The sequence below is a fragment of the Polypterus senegalus genome, chromosome 11, assembly GCF_016835505.1.
Source record: "Polypterus senegalus isolate Bchr_013 chromosome 11, ASM1683550v1, whole genome shotgun sequence".
In the NCBI taxonomy this organism is placed as follows: domain Eukaryota; kingdom Metazoa; phylum Chordata; class Cladistia; order Polypteriformes; family Polypteridae; genus Polypterus; species Polypterus senegalus.
This window is the reverse complement of record NC_053164.1, coordinates 20,801-37,589: the sequence shown is the minus strand read 5'-3', so window position 1 is coordinate 37,589 and position 16,789 is coordinate 20,801. Positions and strand designations below refer to the sequence as shown.

The 16,789-nt window shown below is 39.7% G+C and overlaps 1 protein-coding gene across 1 annotated transcript in view; it reads left to right on the top strand.

The window, feature by feature from the left end:
- The window catches only part of LOC120539709, a gene marked incomplete at its 3' end in the record, with an annotated part of 50,126 nt that overhangs the window by 32,999 nt on the left and 338 nt on the right, over positions 1 to 16,789 (top strand). The window contains exons 9-14 of the mRNA XM_039770091.1: positions 390 to 476; positions 4,917 to 5,643; positions 10,291 to 10,348; positions 10,450 to 10,569; positions 11,792 to 11,870; positions 14,012 to 14,105. Coding sequence (XP_039626025.1) covers positions 390 to 476; positions 4,917 to 5,643; positions 10,291 to 10,348; positions 10,450 to 10,569; positions 11,792 to 11,870; positions 14,012 to 14,105 — 1,165 coding nt within the window. The remainder of the gene's footprint in view (positions 1 to 389; positions 477 to 4,916; positions 5,644 to 10,290; positions 10,349 to 10,449; positions 10,570 to 11,791; positions 11,871 to 14,011; positions 14,106 to 16,789) is intronic.

The window sequence follows — 16,789 nt, the reverse complement described above, 5'->3', positions numbered from 1 at the left end:
AACTACATGGACAATTAAAGTTCTCAAAAATATAACATTGTTACTTTCTGATTCTTTACTCATTTAACTTTAGCAAGGGAATAACGTATTGGTTCTTAGATATACATATATATTGCTTATTTGACGCACACTACTTCTAAGGAACTCTCTATCTATTTGAAGTGCAAATATTAAACAGACAGTGGGAACGAGCACGCTTTCTCTTTGTTCCTGCTCCCCACAGTATTTTGATCTCCGGAAGTCAGCATCTAAGTCCTGGAAGAGATTTCCATGAAGTGTCTGTCATGTTTAATGCACAAGGCATGTGCCTAACCTGGAGTGGGCACCGGTCCATCTCGGCCATCCACTTGGTTCACGATGATTCACCTCTTACTCTTTTCTCTTTGCAGCTGAAGAGATTTTTCTGGAAGAAATGGAAGCAAAAAATAAAGAAACAAATTCCCAAGTTGAGTCCACTGTCAACGCAAAGAGTGCAGGTTTGTTTAAGCTTTCAAAACCTTCCTCTGTGAGCAGCTGTTTATTTTTATGTCACCTTGCCCTTGTTGTGTTTCATTTTAAGGTTGTTAATAAGCACTTTGCTCTGTGCCTGTAGCCATTTTCTCTTCTTTGTATTTTATTCTCATGTAAACATACACAGCCTACCATTAGTTGCTTGTGGTTGTACGTCATCTGTTTTCTGAACTTCGAAGGGTCAGCTTCTGTCCTTCTAGCTCAAGGTGAGACCAGAGCCTCCAAGGGATTTCATTCATTATAGGAGATGCACATACAGTGTGGCGCAGGGAAACTGGGCATTTTGGAACTAGGTGTTGGTGACCCTGGGGTGTTGGCAGTTGTTTAGGACCAAAGTGACTTTGTTTAGAACCCCTTGCAATTATAATGGAGCAGGGGAGTAGGGCACAATGACGGTTGGCTGTGAGATCCTTTTATAAGAAAGGTGACAGTGTGCCCGGCTGGGACGCCCTGACCATGGAAGGACTTGGGGAGAGAGAGTATTTTCAAGACTGTTTCTCCCCTGGACCAACAGTGGGCAGCCCCCTTGGCTTCCAGCTGGGCCACAGGTTATGAACATGGAAGCTCAACCTTGCTAGGGCGCCTGGACGTTCCCATTTCTGTGCTTTTGGGTGTGGTGGTAGTGCTGCCAGAAGAAGCTCGTTTGGCACCTGGACTCCTTCAGGGTGCCCTATTAAAGGAGCCAACCGCCACCACTTAATGGCTGAGTCGGGAGAAAGTGGATGGCGCTAATAAGGAGGAGTGGAGGCAGAAAGAAGGGACTGTGCAGTATGGACTGTTACCTGTACTGTAATTAAAGTGTGTGCTGTGTGACAATTAGTGACCTGCCTGTCTGTGTCAGGGTGAGGGCACCCATACAAACCCTTAGGCATTACTAAAACATATAATATATATATACACACAACTAGCAGAATACCCGCGCTTCACAGCGGAGAAGTAGTGTGTTAAAGAAGTTATGAAAAAGAAAAGGAAACATTTTAATAATAACGTAACATGATTGACAATCTAATTGTTTTGTCACTGTTATGAGTGTCGCTGGCACATATATAGGTGTGGCAGAAAAGTAATGAGACTGATTTTTTATTTACAAAAGTTTTTATTTTTTTCAAACATCAATGTTATCCCCTTCAAAGTAGTTCCCTTGGGCAGCTACACACCAATGGAGACATTGTTCCCACTGTTGGTAGCAGCGCTGGAAGTCTTCAACCGGTATGGTCTTCAGCATGTCCGTCACACTCTTTTGGATGTTTTCTAAAGTCCTGAAATGACGTCCTTTGAGGACATTTTTCAATTTAGGAAAAAGTCACACGGACTGAGGTCAGGTGAATAAGGGGGCTGGGGAACCACAGGAATGCATTTTTTCGATTGTCCTTCTGCTCAATTGTGAGGTTTTTCGGCAACATTTTGGCACAGACCTTTCGCATGTGCAAATGTTCAGTCAAAATTTGATGAACGGTAAATTTGTTCAAATTTAATTGTTTACTCAACATTCTTAATGTTAAACTACGGTCTGATCTCACAAGAGTGTTCACACGTTCGATGTTTTCATTGGTTTTCGAAGTTGAAGGCCTCCCTGAAAAATTTGAGCTTGGGATAAAGAATGTTCCCCTTAGGCCTGTTTTAACTTTTCAAACGTCACACTTGCCGATTCTCCAGGCTTAACACAAAATTTAATGGCACAACGTTGCTCCAAATTCCGCTGTTCCATTTTGCGTGACGCACAACCAAAAACACAACTTCGCTAATAGCCGTCACAAAAATCACGTAGTTAACGGAAGGAGTTGAAACTCGCACTGAGCTATGGGACGGTACTGATACACGTGCTCTATCAAGGACAACAGCGCAGCGTTGCCAGATCGCTTGCAGTGTTGCCAGTCTCATTACTTTTCTGCCACACCTCATACACACACATATACATACACCTTTCTATATGTATCGATCTATATACAATATATATATATATATATATATATATATATATATATATATATATATATATATATATACATACATACACATATATACGTGGTGTGAAAACTATTTGCCCCTTCCTGATTTCTTATTCTTTTGCATGTTTGTCACACAAAATGTTTCTGATCATCAAACACATTTAACCATTAATCAAATATAACACAAGTAAACACAAAATGGAGTTTTTAAATGATGTTTTTTTTTTATTTAGGGAGAAAAAAAATCCAAACCTACAAAAGAATAAGAAATCAGGAAGGGGGCAAATAGTTTTTCACACCACTGTATATAACCTCCTTTATTTCGTATCAGTGAAATATGCTGCTTGTTAAAACGGATGACTCCTAATCTTACGTGCACTTAGTACTGCGTGAGTATTATGAACTATCGTATCTGTTCAAGTTCTGTTTAAATTTTAAATATAAGTAATTTTTATTTGGTCGACAGAAATATGTTTAGTAGGAATGAAAGTTAAATTTAGTCATCATTGCATAAATTTTTCTATACCATAGAAATTTAAAGACTAAATTCAACTTCCATTCCTATCAAAGATATTTCTGGCGACTAAATAGAACCTACTTTATATCCAAATTCGAGCTATTGAGCTGTCACCTGCCTGTCTGAATAAGTCACCCTCGCTTCGCTCTTACTTTTTTACCGTTCATTTAATCACGGCTAGTGGCGGAAAAATTATAACATGGAAGGAGGATGGCTTTACCAAAACAATTATTGATGGCGAATCGATTATTCATAAAGTTTCAATTGGTGATCTGTTTTTCTGCGTTAACCTCATATTTTTTCATACTTCTTCTCAAACCAAGGGGGTGCGAGGGTACAATGAATATTTATATATTGAAATATTTTTACTGTCAAATAATGCAAACCGTACACGGCACGTGTTTCGCCCTAATTCTGGGCTCATCAGGCAGTACACACTCGCTGCACCCCGTCTCGGGAATCGAACCTCGGACGTCACCGCTAGAGGCGAAGCCTCTCCTGTTGCGCCAGGATGTGTGGTTCGTTTATTTGACAGTATGTAGATCGGGGTGTGTATATTTTTATATATATATATATATATATATATATATATATATTACTTTTGAGAATGCAACGTATAGTTTTGTCCAGGAGGAAAGCAATCTTGCCTGAAATCAACCTTTTTTAGGGTGTGTCCCTGAGACTTATTGTCATCACGAAGCAGAGCCTTACTGTATATTTGAGGCATTTCGATTGAAATGGGAGATCAGAGGGTATAACGGTGACGTGAGGAATACATTGAGTGTGGAGAAACTCTGGAGACAGCGTGTGTGTTAACTTGTGGATTTTTCTGTGAGTATTTCGTGGCAGTGTGATGAAGTTGCTTCAGAAGACGGCGTTAGCCGCGGATCTTAGCTCAGAGCAAAAGAGGTGAATGGGAGGGGAGATGATGACGTCACTCCTCCACCCGCCTTAACTGTCAATCCCCCCACAAACACAGTCTCTCAGAATTTGCATTAGCACAGCCGATCACCAGCAATTTGAACTTGGTTAGAAAGTGATCAAAACTCTCGTTTATATCCTGCGTCCTCTCATTAAACTTGTATCCCGCATTACCTGTGGGCATGTAAAACGCCAGCGGCAGCCTGTCTATGAACTTAATTTAAACTTTAGGTTTACACCGTGCTTTGTTTCCGAGGTAGCAGCACTCATGAATATGCTTGTACAGTATATGTCATTCGCTCGCTTCTTATTGTTTCGCTGCCTTCTCAATTATATAATGCATATTTTCTTCAGCGCTTTTTGGAGCTCTTCCTGGTTTTCTACGTACTGCGTTGACAGTCAGTTCACGTGATTACGTGGGAGGCGTGATGATGTCACACAAAACTCCGCCCCCACGGCCATCGAGCTCAACTCCATTACATTATATGGAGAAAAATAGGTTCCAGTTATGACCATTACGCATAGAATTTCGAAATGAAACCTGCCCAACTTTTATAAGGAAGCTGTAAGGAATGAGCTGCCAAATTTCAGCCTTCTACCTACACGGGAAGTTGGAGAATTAGTGATGAGTCAGTGAGGGATTTGCCTTTTATTAGTATACATCACATCCCTACAATTTAAATCCAACTACATGACCATGAAAGCTGATGTTTGAAAGCAGCTACCTAATGAATTCTACTAACTCATGTAATTATGTTTTATTATCAAAATTTTTAGTTACAAAAAATATTTAATAAACAAACTTTACGTAACTTTTATATCTATTAACTACTGCAAGTCCCCATTAGGCACCTGAATGCTGTGTCTTGCATGCATTTTCTAGCTTTTTAAATGTTAGTGTTAAATTTTCCCTTAACTGGCATCCCTCTGTGACCCTGGAGAGATCCTGAACGCTGCATTTATTAATTCAGTTTACGATCTTTCAGTATTCACTAATTAGTTTTACTGTTCATTTACAGATCATCAGCCTGCAAAAATAGAAGAATTAACAAAAACGTCAGCCCAAGAAGATAAACCTGAAGACTGTAGCTTGCCATTGGCTGTGAACAGTGTGACAGAACCAACGGATCACCTCAACAGTCAGTACATGCTGGATTATGAAATGGGAAGACGATCTGAAAAGCAGGACGAGATCCCTGAATGGGGAGACATTGTAAAACGGCAAAGGATCACGGCACAGAGCTCAAGTGGTGTGTCGTCAGTAAATAGTCCTTGCCAGCCTGTGAGTAATCCTCTCTATTTTCAGTCTGCAGCACACTTTGACAAAATGAGGGGGGGGAGAACTGTAGAAAGAGGAAGATACAAACACGCAGGAGGAATCAATTTAAAACAGCAAAGAAGGATCAGAAGACCAATGCCCACAAGGATATACGTCGATGAAGCGAGCCGGTATGCTGCTGCTGCTGCTGCTGCTCAAAATGGGAGGACAGTGAGTGACGCCACCCAAGGTCAAAACTACTTTGGTGCTCCTAGTGCCGGAGTCCAGTTGAGCTCCTGGGGTACCGCGGCGGCCAGAAGTTATGCTGCTGGATTTCCACCCTACATGTTTACTTCCATCGCTTCATCTGGTGTGCTGCAGAATTATAGAGGAGGCCAGGAGTCAGGGTATCAAGTGACAAGTCATCCCTTAGCAGTGACGTCAACACCTGATGTCAGCAAGTTTAGGACTGCAGAGCCTGAAAGAAGGTAAGATATCCGTTTTATATGCACGGACATTTTACTCGTATCAACACAGTGGATTTTATTTCTTTAGCTAATCTTTAACAACAACAACAATATTTATTTATATAGTACATTTTCATACAAAACATTTATAAACATAGAATAAGAGTAAGGTACGATGGACAGAAAAAACAAAAAAAAGCTCCAGACGGCTGGAGAGAAAAAAATAAAATCTAGGGATTCCAGACCAAGAGACCGCCTGACCAGTCCCCTCTGGGCATTCCACCTAACATAAATGACACAGTCCTCTTTGGATTTAGGATTCTCACGGAAGGACTTGATGATGATGGTCATGTAGACTTCTGGCTTTCAGTCCATCAATGTTGGAGCATCAGGATGCTTTGAGTAGGTGGTGGTGGCGCAGACCACCACCAAAAAGAAACAGAAGAGAGAGTAGGGGTCAGTACGGATTTTAGAGCCACTATGAATAGTTATTATGATAAATTGAACATACAGAGTATCAGGATGAAGTTAAAGTGAAGTTATAAAAAGGCCATGTTAAAGTAATGTGTTTTCAGCAGTGTTTTAAAGTGCTCTACTGTATCAGCCTGGTGAATTCCTATTGGCAGGCTATTCCAGATTTTAGGTGCATAACAGCAGAAGGCCGCCTCACCACTTCTTTTAAATTTAGCTTTTGGAATTCTAAGGAGACACTCATTTGAGGATCTGAGGTTACGATTTGGAATATAAGGTATCAGACATTCCGATATATAAGATGGAGCGAGATTATTTAAGGCTTTATAAACCATAAGCAGAATTTTAAAAGTCAATCCTGAATGACACAGGTAACCAGTGTAGTGACATCAAAACTGGAGAAATGTGTTGATTTTCTTTTCCTAGTTAGGATTCTAGCAGCTGCATTCTGCACTCGTTGCAAATGATTTATGTCTTTTTGGGTGGTCCTGAGTGGAGTGCGTTACAGTAATCTAGTCAACTGAAAACAAACGCGTGAATTAATTTCTCAGCATCTTTCAATGATATAAGAGGTCTAACTTTACTTATGTTTCTTAAGTGAAAAATGCTGTCCTAGTAGTCTGATTAATATGTGATTTAAAATTCAGATTACAGTCAACAATCACCCCTAAGCTTTTTACCTCCGTCTTGACTTTTAATCCTAATGCATCGAGTTTATTTCTAATAACCTCATTGTATCCATTATTGCCAATCACTAAAATTTCAGTTTTCTCTTTATTTAGTTTGAGAAAATTACTATTCATCCATTCAGAAATACCAGTAAGACATTGTGTTAGTGAATCAAGAGAGTCGGGTCATCAGGTGCTATTGATAAGTACAGCTGTGTGTCATCAGCATAGCTGTGGTAGCTCACGTTGTGCCCTGAGATAATCTGACCTAACGGAAGCATGTAGATTGAGAAAGCAGCGGACCCAGGATAGAGCCTTGTGGAAAACCATATTGGATATCATGTGTCTTTGAGATTTGATTACCACAACTAACAAAGAATTTTCTCCCTGTCAGGTAGGATTCAAACCAATTTAAGACACTGCCAGAGAGGCCCACCCATTGACTAAGGCGATTTCTAAGAATATTGTGATCAATGGTGTCAAATGCAGCACTCAGATCTAAGAGGATGAGAACAGATAAATGGCCTCTGTCTGCATTTACCCAAGTCATTTACTACTTTAACGAGTGCAGTTTCTGTGCTGTGATTTGTTCTAAAACCTGACTGAAATTTATCAAGAATAGCATGTTTATTTAGGTGGTCATTTAACTGCATAATGACTGCCTTCTCCAGAACTTTACTTAAGAAGGGCAGGTTAGAGATGGGTCTAAAATTTTCAAAGCGAGGGTCAAGATTATGTTTCTTAAGTAGGGGTTTAACTACAGCAGTCTTAAGACAGTCTGGGAAGACCCCCGTATCTAATGACGAATTTACTATGTCAAGAACATTATCAATTAGCACTCCTGATACTTCTTTGAAAAACCTTGTTGGTATTGGGTCAAGGACGCAGGTGGAGGATTTTAATTGAGAGATTATTTTTTGTAAATCAGGTAAATCTATCCTAGTGAAAGAGTTTAATTTGTTTATAACAGGAGTACTGGGGCTTTGGAGGTTCTGCAGTGTTGGGGAGATATACTATGTTATTTCTAATATCATTAATTTTTTGGTTGAAAAATACAGCAATAGCCTCACAGGTTTCACTGGAAGTACTTAGGAGGCATTCCTTTGAGTTACCTGAGTTTAGTAGGCGATCAATTGTAGAAAATAAGACTCTGGGATTACTAGCATTGTTATTTATAATATTAGAGAAATAGCAGCGCCTCTCAGTGTTATTGTATTCTGTTATTTTAACCTTCAATATCTCATAATGGATAGTAAGTTTAGTCTTCCTCCATTGACGCTCAGCTCTACGGCATGTTCTCTTTAAATCAGACACTCTTTGGGTCTTCCATGGTATAACAATGCTAGAAGATTTTTAACTGTCTTTTCAGGTGCAACTATGTCAACAGCAGCTCTCACTTTAGTATTAAATCTTTCCACTTTACTATTTATATTATCCTCGCTCTTATAGTTGGCACTATAAACGGACTGATTGCTTAGAATGTTTGTAAGTTTTAAAGCTGCTGCTGAGTCAAAGAAGCGTTTTTTAACAATATGCTTCTCATGAGTGTTTTTATCATTATTTCTATATTAAAAAGTAGAAGAAAATGGTCTGATAGACCAATATCAATGACCTGCTTTATATCAACTTTCAGTCCTTTAGTAATCACTAAGTCTAACGTATGACCTGCTTTATGTGTAGGCTGATTAACGAACGTCTCAAATCAAAAGAGTCCAGAAGGTTCATGAATTCTTTTACTTTTTGGTCACACTGATTATCGATATGAAAGTTAAAGTCGACGACAATTAAGGGTGTGTCATAGTTCGTAATTAAAATTGACATTAAGTCAGAGAATTCCTCAAAGAAAGCGTTAATTTAGGAGGTCTATACACGGATAAAACTAGAACGTGAGAATCTCCATGGATAACAACGGCGAGATACTCAAAGGACTTGAATTTACCAAAACTAACATCTTTACATTTTAATCGACTCGAGTAAATGTTTGCCAATCCGCCCCCCCTTTTTCCCCTGGCGGTCTGCACGAGTAAAACTGTAATCCGGAGGCGCAGATTCGATTAAAACAGCCACGCCATCTGAGCTAAGCCATGTTTCACTTAGTGCAATAAAATCAGTGTTTCTATCACTAATAAGATCGTTTATATAAAATGTCTTGTTAGTTAAAGCTCTAACATTTAACATTAATATCACTGGGGGCTCTGCTTGATTCTAATGCTTGATTCGCTCGCCAACCCCCAGGCAGGTGCCATGTGCTAGCCACTTAGAGGCTCTGTCTCAAATGTACAATTTAAACAGATTGTTATATTCATGGGGATTGTTACATATGCATAATAGAACTAACTATTTTACATTACAGCGAGTAATTAACCAGAGTAAAAAATAGTTAAACGTAATAAATTGAAAGAAAATTATGTTTCATGTTGCGTTAGAGATGTTGATTCTGTTTGGCTTTGAAATTGACACACACATTCTTTTTAAACTTACACTTTTACTGTAAAACTTCAGTAAAAACAATATTTGGAATTAACTTTTCTTCAGTATCACATTGAATTTTAATTCCGTGTTTGGACTTGCAGCGTGACAATGCAACATATAACTGCCTGTGAGTGAATTTCATTTCTTTCTCTCAAATAAGTAAACCGACTTGTTTGAAGGTCTGTCCCTGTGATTTGTTAATTGTCGTAGCAAAAGCTTTTCTGATGGGAAACTGTAATCATTATAATACGAATGACATATCAAGAACTCCTTTGGTGTTTAATGTTATCCCCTGAAGATGGACTACATTACCTTTCTTGTCGCCTGTTAAAATATGACATGTCAGAATTTTTCAACCAATTTTGAATACAACTAATCTTGTCCTACTGCACAGCCCATCACTCAGACCTCAATTACACAATAACATTATGATTCATGTAATGTATCCTTCTTTCAACAGTAATTCGGCCGGTAGAAGACCTGACAGTTTTAATGGTTGTAGATGTTCTTTGTGATATTGTAAGTTGATGTTTTCATCTTCCGCACCATCACAACCAACTGTTTCAGCAGAGTCTATTGATACGCATTTAACCAATTAGCTGTGTAACTGATTGACAATTTTCGCATTAATTCGTTTGACTTCATCATTCCTCACCCGTGTACTCATTTCTTCTGTTGATAACCCTTCAGGATGAAATTCTTCAATGAGATTTGGACATAAAAACTTTTCTTTTACTGGGATCTTAAAGTGAGGAAAACATAAAAATGTATAAAAGCTGAGAGCGCAGGAAGTGTGTCAGACAAAAGCATTCACACGAATGAGAGGTGAAAGGACCGTGGGCGTAGGCTGTGAACTGGAAATGGTTAAGAGGAGGGCGGGACTTGAGAAAATCTCTTGGCATGAGTCTCGTCTCGTCTCAAGATTTTCTTTTATAATAGAGAATACGTATAAAAAAATGGGGAAATGTTGTGATCCTTGAAATATTACTGCTAGACTTACATTTCTTTTATTTTTGAGTTTGACGTTAAAGTCACAATTGTCTCTTTTTTTAAGCAGCTCCTCAAAAGCAAAACCCGACAAACTTCCTCCACTGGATTATTTGACTCTTTTCAAGGTAAATTGTTCTCTGTATTATTTTTGTGTTAAAGTAAATATCAGTACTGTCAGCAATATTCAGAATGTTCAGCAGTATGAATAATAAAAGCATCTTTTCAGAATATGTTAGATAAGGCGTCTAAAAAACAAGAGGTGACAGCCATCACACAGAGTGCTCACAAGGAGGAAGAGACCCAGGAAACTGCCACTCCTTCAAGCTACTCGGCCGACTACGTCATGGTAGGTGGGCTCTCCATTCCTTAACACTAGAATTACCAAAACCTACAAATAAACTTGTAAACCCGGCCCACCTTAAATCACTTCGCACCTCCCCATCAGTGTCTTTTGTCTTGTAAATGTATCGATAAGCAGCAAGTATCTGAAACTGGGAATAACTGTAGATGTGAGTGGTGTTTTGAGACAATGGAACTAGAAATTCTCTTATCAGGAGGGATAAAAGCTGACACACAAACGCTGGTTAAACCAATTTGAGCTTTGGCAAGGGGACTTCCATTCTATTTTGATTTAGATCAAGAGAACTGTTAGCCGTCCAGGATCTTAGTGAGAGGTGTGAAGGAGTTTAAGGTGGCCCAGCTTTTAGTACATTAGAACACTCTAGAAGAGAAGAGGAAATTCAGCCTAACAAAGCTCGCCAGTCCTATCCACTTATTTCTTCCAAAAAAAAAAATCAAGCCGAGTTCTGAAAGTCCCTAAAGTCTTACTGTCTACCACTCTACTTGGTTGCTTAGTCCAACTGTCTATTGTTCTTTGTGTAAAGAAAAAGTTCCTAATGTTTGAGCGAAATTTACCCTTAACCAGTTTCTAACTGTGTTTATGACTTTTTTCATATACTTCAGGGATTCTAGTGTTAAGAGGTGACATTACTGACATGTTTAAAATTATGACAAAAAATTTGTAAAGCGGATTGAGGCCTTTACTTTAAAGTGGATTCCTCACCAAGAACATAGTGACAGGGTTGGGAACTTGTTAAGGGTGGATTTCTCACAAGCATTAAAAGTTTCTTCTTCACACAAAGAATAAAAGACTCATGGAATACAGTCAGTGCCCAGTAGTGAGCTGACCAGGTGGAATTTGAGGACCTTCACAACTCCACTTGATATTCTTTGGAGAAATAAAGTGAATAGAATGGGTAAGCTTATTAGGCCGAACAGCCTGTTCTCATCCAGATTGATGTAATGTTCTCTCGGCAAGGAGAACAAGACCACGTTCAGTGTGCAGTGATGGCTGCATTATATCTGCTGAGCTCATGTAACTGACACATCATGTAGTGTGTGGCGAGGTCCTCTTTTCACCATTTTGTTTGTTCCAGTCTTAGTCTGCTGATGGAGAAATTGGTGAATGCATCAGAAAACACTTGTGGGTACTTTGAGTGATGTTTATGGAGTTTCCTGTATTTCATTGTTCCTTTTCTAACACAATTTGTATTGTTGTTTATTTACAGCCTGAGCCCCTGACTCCGCAGACTTCCAGTTCAAGAGGTTATGTCCGAGTCAGACTGGGACCTGACCAGTCAAACACAGGTGAGTAAGTTGTAGTTAAAAATAAACAAAGCTACTAGAAAGGCTTGAAGGATTTAGTGTGGCTTGTGTACAGCAAAGTGTCTTTGTCTCCAAAGTTTTAATGAAATTCAAACAGACAGTTCATAAAACAAATTTCGATGTTACATACAAACAGAAAGGAAAAACGTCCTGTTTATGATGTTTTGTTTAAGGCTCAAGTGTCTTGGCTGATGTTTCTTAAAGTTCTAAATGTTATCTCTTGTGGTGTTTTGACGTACATATACAATATATGGTAAGAAACCTACAGGCGTTTGTACCTTTCATGTTTCTATCTGGCTGTCTGTCTGTCTGTCTGTCTGTCTGTCACTCAGAGGCCATTCTGTTCTCTAAATACAGGACTATAGCAGGGCATTGAGAATATTTCATAACATGTTCGCTTCTGGAGGGAAAACCGAATCTTATATTATCTGTGTAGCTCTGGGAAACTTACATTCTCTTCAAATGAAACCAACACTTGTCTGAATTTGATGTTAATGTTAACTTAATAGGGTTAGTGTATACAGCAATTGTGGCTTAAAGTGATATTTGCTGCAACCAACACCACAACAACATGTATTTATATAGCGCATTTTCATGCAAAAATGTGTGAATTTAATGCTAACATTAACCAAATAGGTTTAGTTTATGCAGCAGTTGTTCCTTAACCGTTAAACTGCCGTAACCAGCTATTGTGCAATTTTCCCAGCATGCTGGGGCTGACGACTCCAAGACATACATTTGTTGAGCAGCTGTCTCATGACCACTGGCGCCCCCTAGCGAATCGCCATCACTGGCCCTGGGATTCAGACTAGGCTGCAAGCGTCAGTGCTGGCTTCTGTGTCCTCACATGCAGCTCTGTGATTTACTCCATTTCATCAATGGCGTCACTTGTACATAGTGTAACAGATTGGTGCAGTAGTTTTTTTATTTATTTATTTTTTTTATAGATGTAATTCATTGGCAGTGTGTAAAATGTTCAGTTTTGCAGTGATTGTGATACTCTTTGCATGAAATAAATAGGCGTTCCATTAAAGTTTCACTTGTTCTTCATGAATTGTGACGTTTCCTTAAAAAGTGCAAAAAAGTATTTGGTGTCCAGATGTTCATTACCACCCCCAGTATGTGGCAGTTTAAGGGTGAGCATTCTGGAGCAACTATAACCGACTGATGTCGTGCAAAGGTATTTCTGTCATCACAGTAATCTAGTCGACTGACAACAAAAGTGCAAACTGATTTTTTCAGCATCTTGTAAAGTTGTACGAGGTCTGACTTTAGTTAAAATCCTTAAGTGGAAAAAATGCAATCCTAATAATCTTCATCAGGCACTAATCTGCCCAAGTCTGGATGCTGTCTAAGTTCTTCTGAGATGATTCAACAGATTCTAGATTATCTGCCAGTCCATCTAACCTGGTATTATCTACAAACTTAAGTAGCTTGTTACTTATATTCCTATTCAAAGTATTTATATATATATATATATATATATATATATATATATATATATATATATATATATATATAATATATATAAAATGTCGCAGCGGCCCTTTGTACTGACCCCTACTGGACACATCTCATCTCTTATCATAATCCAGTTCTCATAGCGTTCTTTGTACCATCACCCTCTGCTTCTGTGTCTGAGCCATCATGACGTTTGTGGGTATCTCAAACATTCGTTGCCCCTTCACCCCCCTCACTCCATCAGCTGGCCTTTCCCAGTGCAGCCTGTCAGATGTGGAAGCTGAGTTTGAAGACAGTAAGCCAACTGACATCCCAGCAACCTCAGAAGACAGCACCTACCATTATAGAAGAGCAGAGTTGGGTGAAGTGACACTACTATAGGCATGACAAGTAGTGCAAAATAAATAAGTGCTAATTTAATAACTAATGGAGAAGAAAGGAAAACGTTCATTCTGAGTCAAAAGGTATCCAGAAAGCACCAGTCTAAAAACAGAAACACTAAAGCACGGAGAGAACTGGACATGGACATCTGTCAGGAGCCATTCACTGACGTGTCTTTAACGGTGTTTGTTCATTTATGTTCGAGTATTATAAGAGCCCTGCCTTCAAAGTAGTCCAGGAAATGTTTGAACTCTATGCATTTTTTTCTGTTCTGTTTGCAGATCGGTGTGACAACACGTACATTCCTTCGGCCTCTTCTGAGACGTTTGCCTCATTTCCCAGCTCTCATCACAGCAGAGATGGCGCTTATTTAAGGTCAGCTTTTACTTCTCTTCATTTGTTATCCTCGAATGGCAATCTGGGCCGATGGTTTGTTGGGTACACACCTCCATATCGAGAGCTTAGGCAGGGTTTCTTTTAGTGTGGAGACACTTAACACATTCAAGGTGCTTACCTGGTTGTCAAAATCAGCTAGAAAACCAGGCGTGTCTGTGGCTTCCATCGACACCCTTACAGTAATCCTGATACTTTAAAGTGACAGCTTAGAGAGCTTGGATTAAATGTTAACATCTGGAATGAAGATCTTTGAAAAGCTGATCTACAAGTTTCTGGTAGCCACTTCTCCACGTACCAATATGTATTATTTTGAACTTTGTTTGCCCTCAGGGGGAAATTTTGATTTTTACAAAAGCTCTTTCAATTATAAATAAATATTTATTCACACACTACAGTCTGAAAACACACATTAGAATGGCAAAAAAGAAGACAATTTCTGACATAGCAGTGCCAGTTCCAGTGCGACACTATAGCAGGCATATTGCTGTTGGTATAAAGGACACACTCCTGCTGAAGTATTCATTCACTGTAAGTTGTCAGTGTTGGGGTCACAGACAGGATGTGCAGCATTGTTCATAATGGCACTCAGTTTAGTCTTCTTTCTCTCCACCATGTCTACCTCCTGGAGGTCCAGAGTGCGTCCCATAACTCAACTTGCCTTTTTAATTAGCTTGTTGATTCAGTGGGCCTCTCTTGAAGTGGTGTGAGTACCAGCTCAGCACACCACACTGGCCATCACAGAGCTGTAGAAGATGTGAAGGATGGCACTACCCAACCACATTAAAGAAAGGTAATGTTCTGAGGAAGAAGGTTCTGCTCTGCCTATTCTTCTGTAGTTCCTATGTGTTGTGAAACCAGTTCAACCTGTCATTGATGTGGACCCCTAGTACTTGTAGGAGGGCACTACCTCCACCTCTACATCCATTCCCTGACGAGTGACCAACCATAGAGGCTCTTTGGTGTAGCAAAAGTCACAAAAAGTAGTTTAGTTTTGCAGACAATTCCTTCTGCACTGACAAACCAAGTTAACGTCCTGTCTCCTCTCCTTTGTCTCATCCCCTTTATAAATGCACTCCATAATTGCAAAAGTGACATGACCTGCTGTTATATTTACAGTCTAAGGTTTACAGAATGAAGGTGCAGTGTCACTCACACACTCCTTGAGTCTCACAAACTGTGGTCTGCGCAGCAGATAGTCCATCATCCAGGACACCACAGGCTTATCTATGTGCGTATCTCTGAGTTTACCTCTGAACAGGGATGGCTCAATGGTGGTGTAAGCACCAGTGAAATCAAAAACAGAATCCTCACAGTGCGGCCAGTGAACTTTCTTGTGTGTAGCTTCCTCACTTGATCTTAAGTTATGGACAGTCCACACTGATGGTCAGAGGTGAACTTGTCATTGGCCATTCTGGTTGATGTGGTAGGAATTCTTCATGTACATAGGGATGGTGTGGGGGTGACTGGCTATTGGAAGATGGTGGCAGTAGAAGGGGGAGAAGATGGTTCAGTTCTCATCCCCTTCAAGCACCTGAGCCCTGGATTGCACAAGTTCTGCCAGAATGCTTGCAGTCTAAGGCCAGGTTTATACTTCACACGATGTGACACGTGCTCCTGTGGATGCTACTGCCACACAAGCGGTGTACCGTCAGTGGCGTCATTTTAGTGTCACCAAATCCCCAAACCTGCATGTCCTTGGAAGGAAACGGGAGCAGACTGTGGAAACCCACCAGGAAAACATGCAGACTGTAGGCAGGGAACACCATGGACGTGACTCCCTGAGAGGCAGTGGCGCTCCCACATGTGTAATTACTAACAGTATTCATTACTTACAAGATTTGACAGATAAGTCGTTAACTGTGACATAGATGCTTTAACACATTTCATCGTCAAGTATAACTCTAAGTATTCTAAATGTGCAGAGAGCTTTAGTGTCATAAATTGAATGTGTTATTTGTGACAATTGCCACTCTTGTCAGTGCAGGGGAAGCCCCAGAAGCAGGTAACAATTAACAGCTGGGTCACTTTTAAGATGACATTTATGACGGTCTACTTTAATGACAAAATAATCTACAAGATTAAAGTGGAAAGGTCCAAATTAAAGCCAAAATTTCTACTTTAATTACAAAATAGACCTTTTTTTTTTTTTCTCTTTTTGTGCCCCTCATTTTTTTTTTCTGTATGGCTCAAATAAAAAAAAGCAGATGGCGCTGAAGTTGGCCTTTAAAATGTATTGCGTCATTACGATGGGGAATATGAGAAACTTGAAAAGAAAAGCACCACAAATTCATTTGTATGTCAGAATTTCATTGATTTGTGATTTGCTTCAGCAGATCAAACCATTCATCAAACATCGAAGCACACACTGTGAATCCTGTTGGATCTCCAAAGCGACTTGCTGTCACATGTTGATAGTAAACAGAGACTCTGACGTCATGCTCCCACTTCAGCACACTGTGCCCCCGATGTTTTAATGGTACTGCAACTCGCGCACGTGTCATGTAAATTTCTGAGGACGCATCATATGAATGCTGGGAACACGTGGCAGCCATGATGTGTGCGCATTCTGAGCATGAAGTATAAGCCGGCCCTAAGACTTTCCTGCTCACCCTTTTGTAAAGCAGTAGGAAGTGAAGCCAGTATGGTGGAGGAGCAGGTGGGCC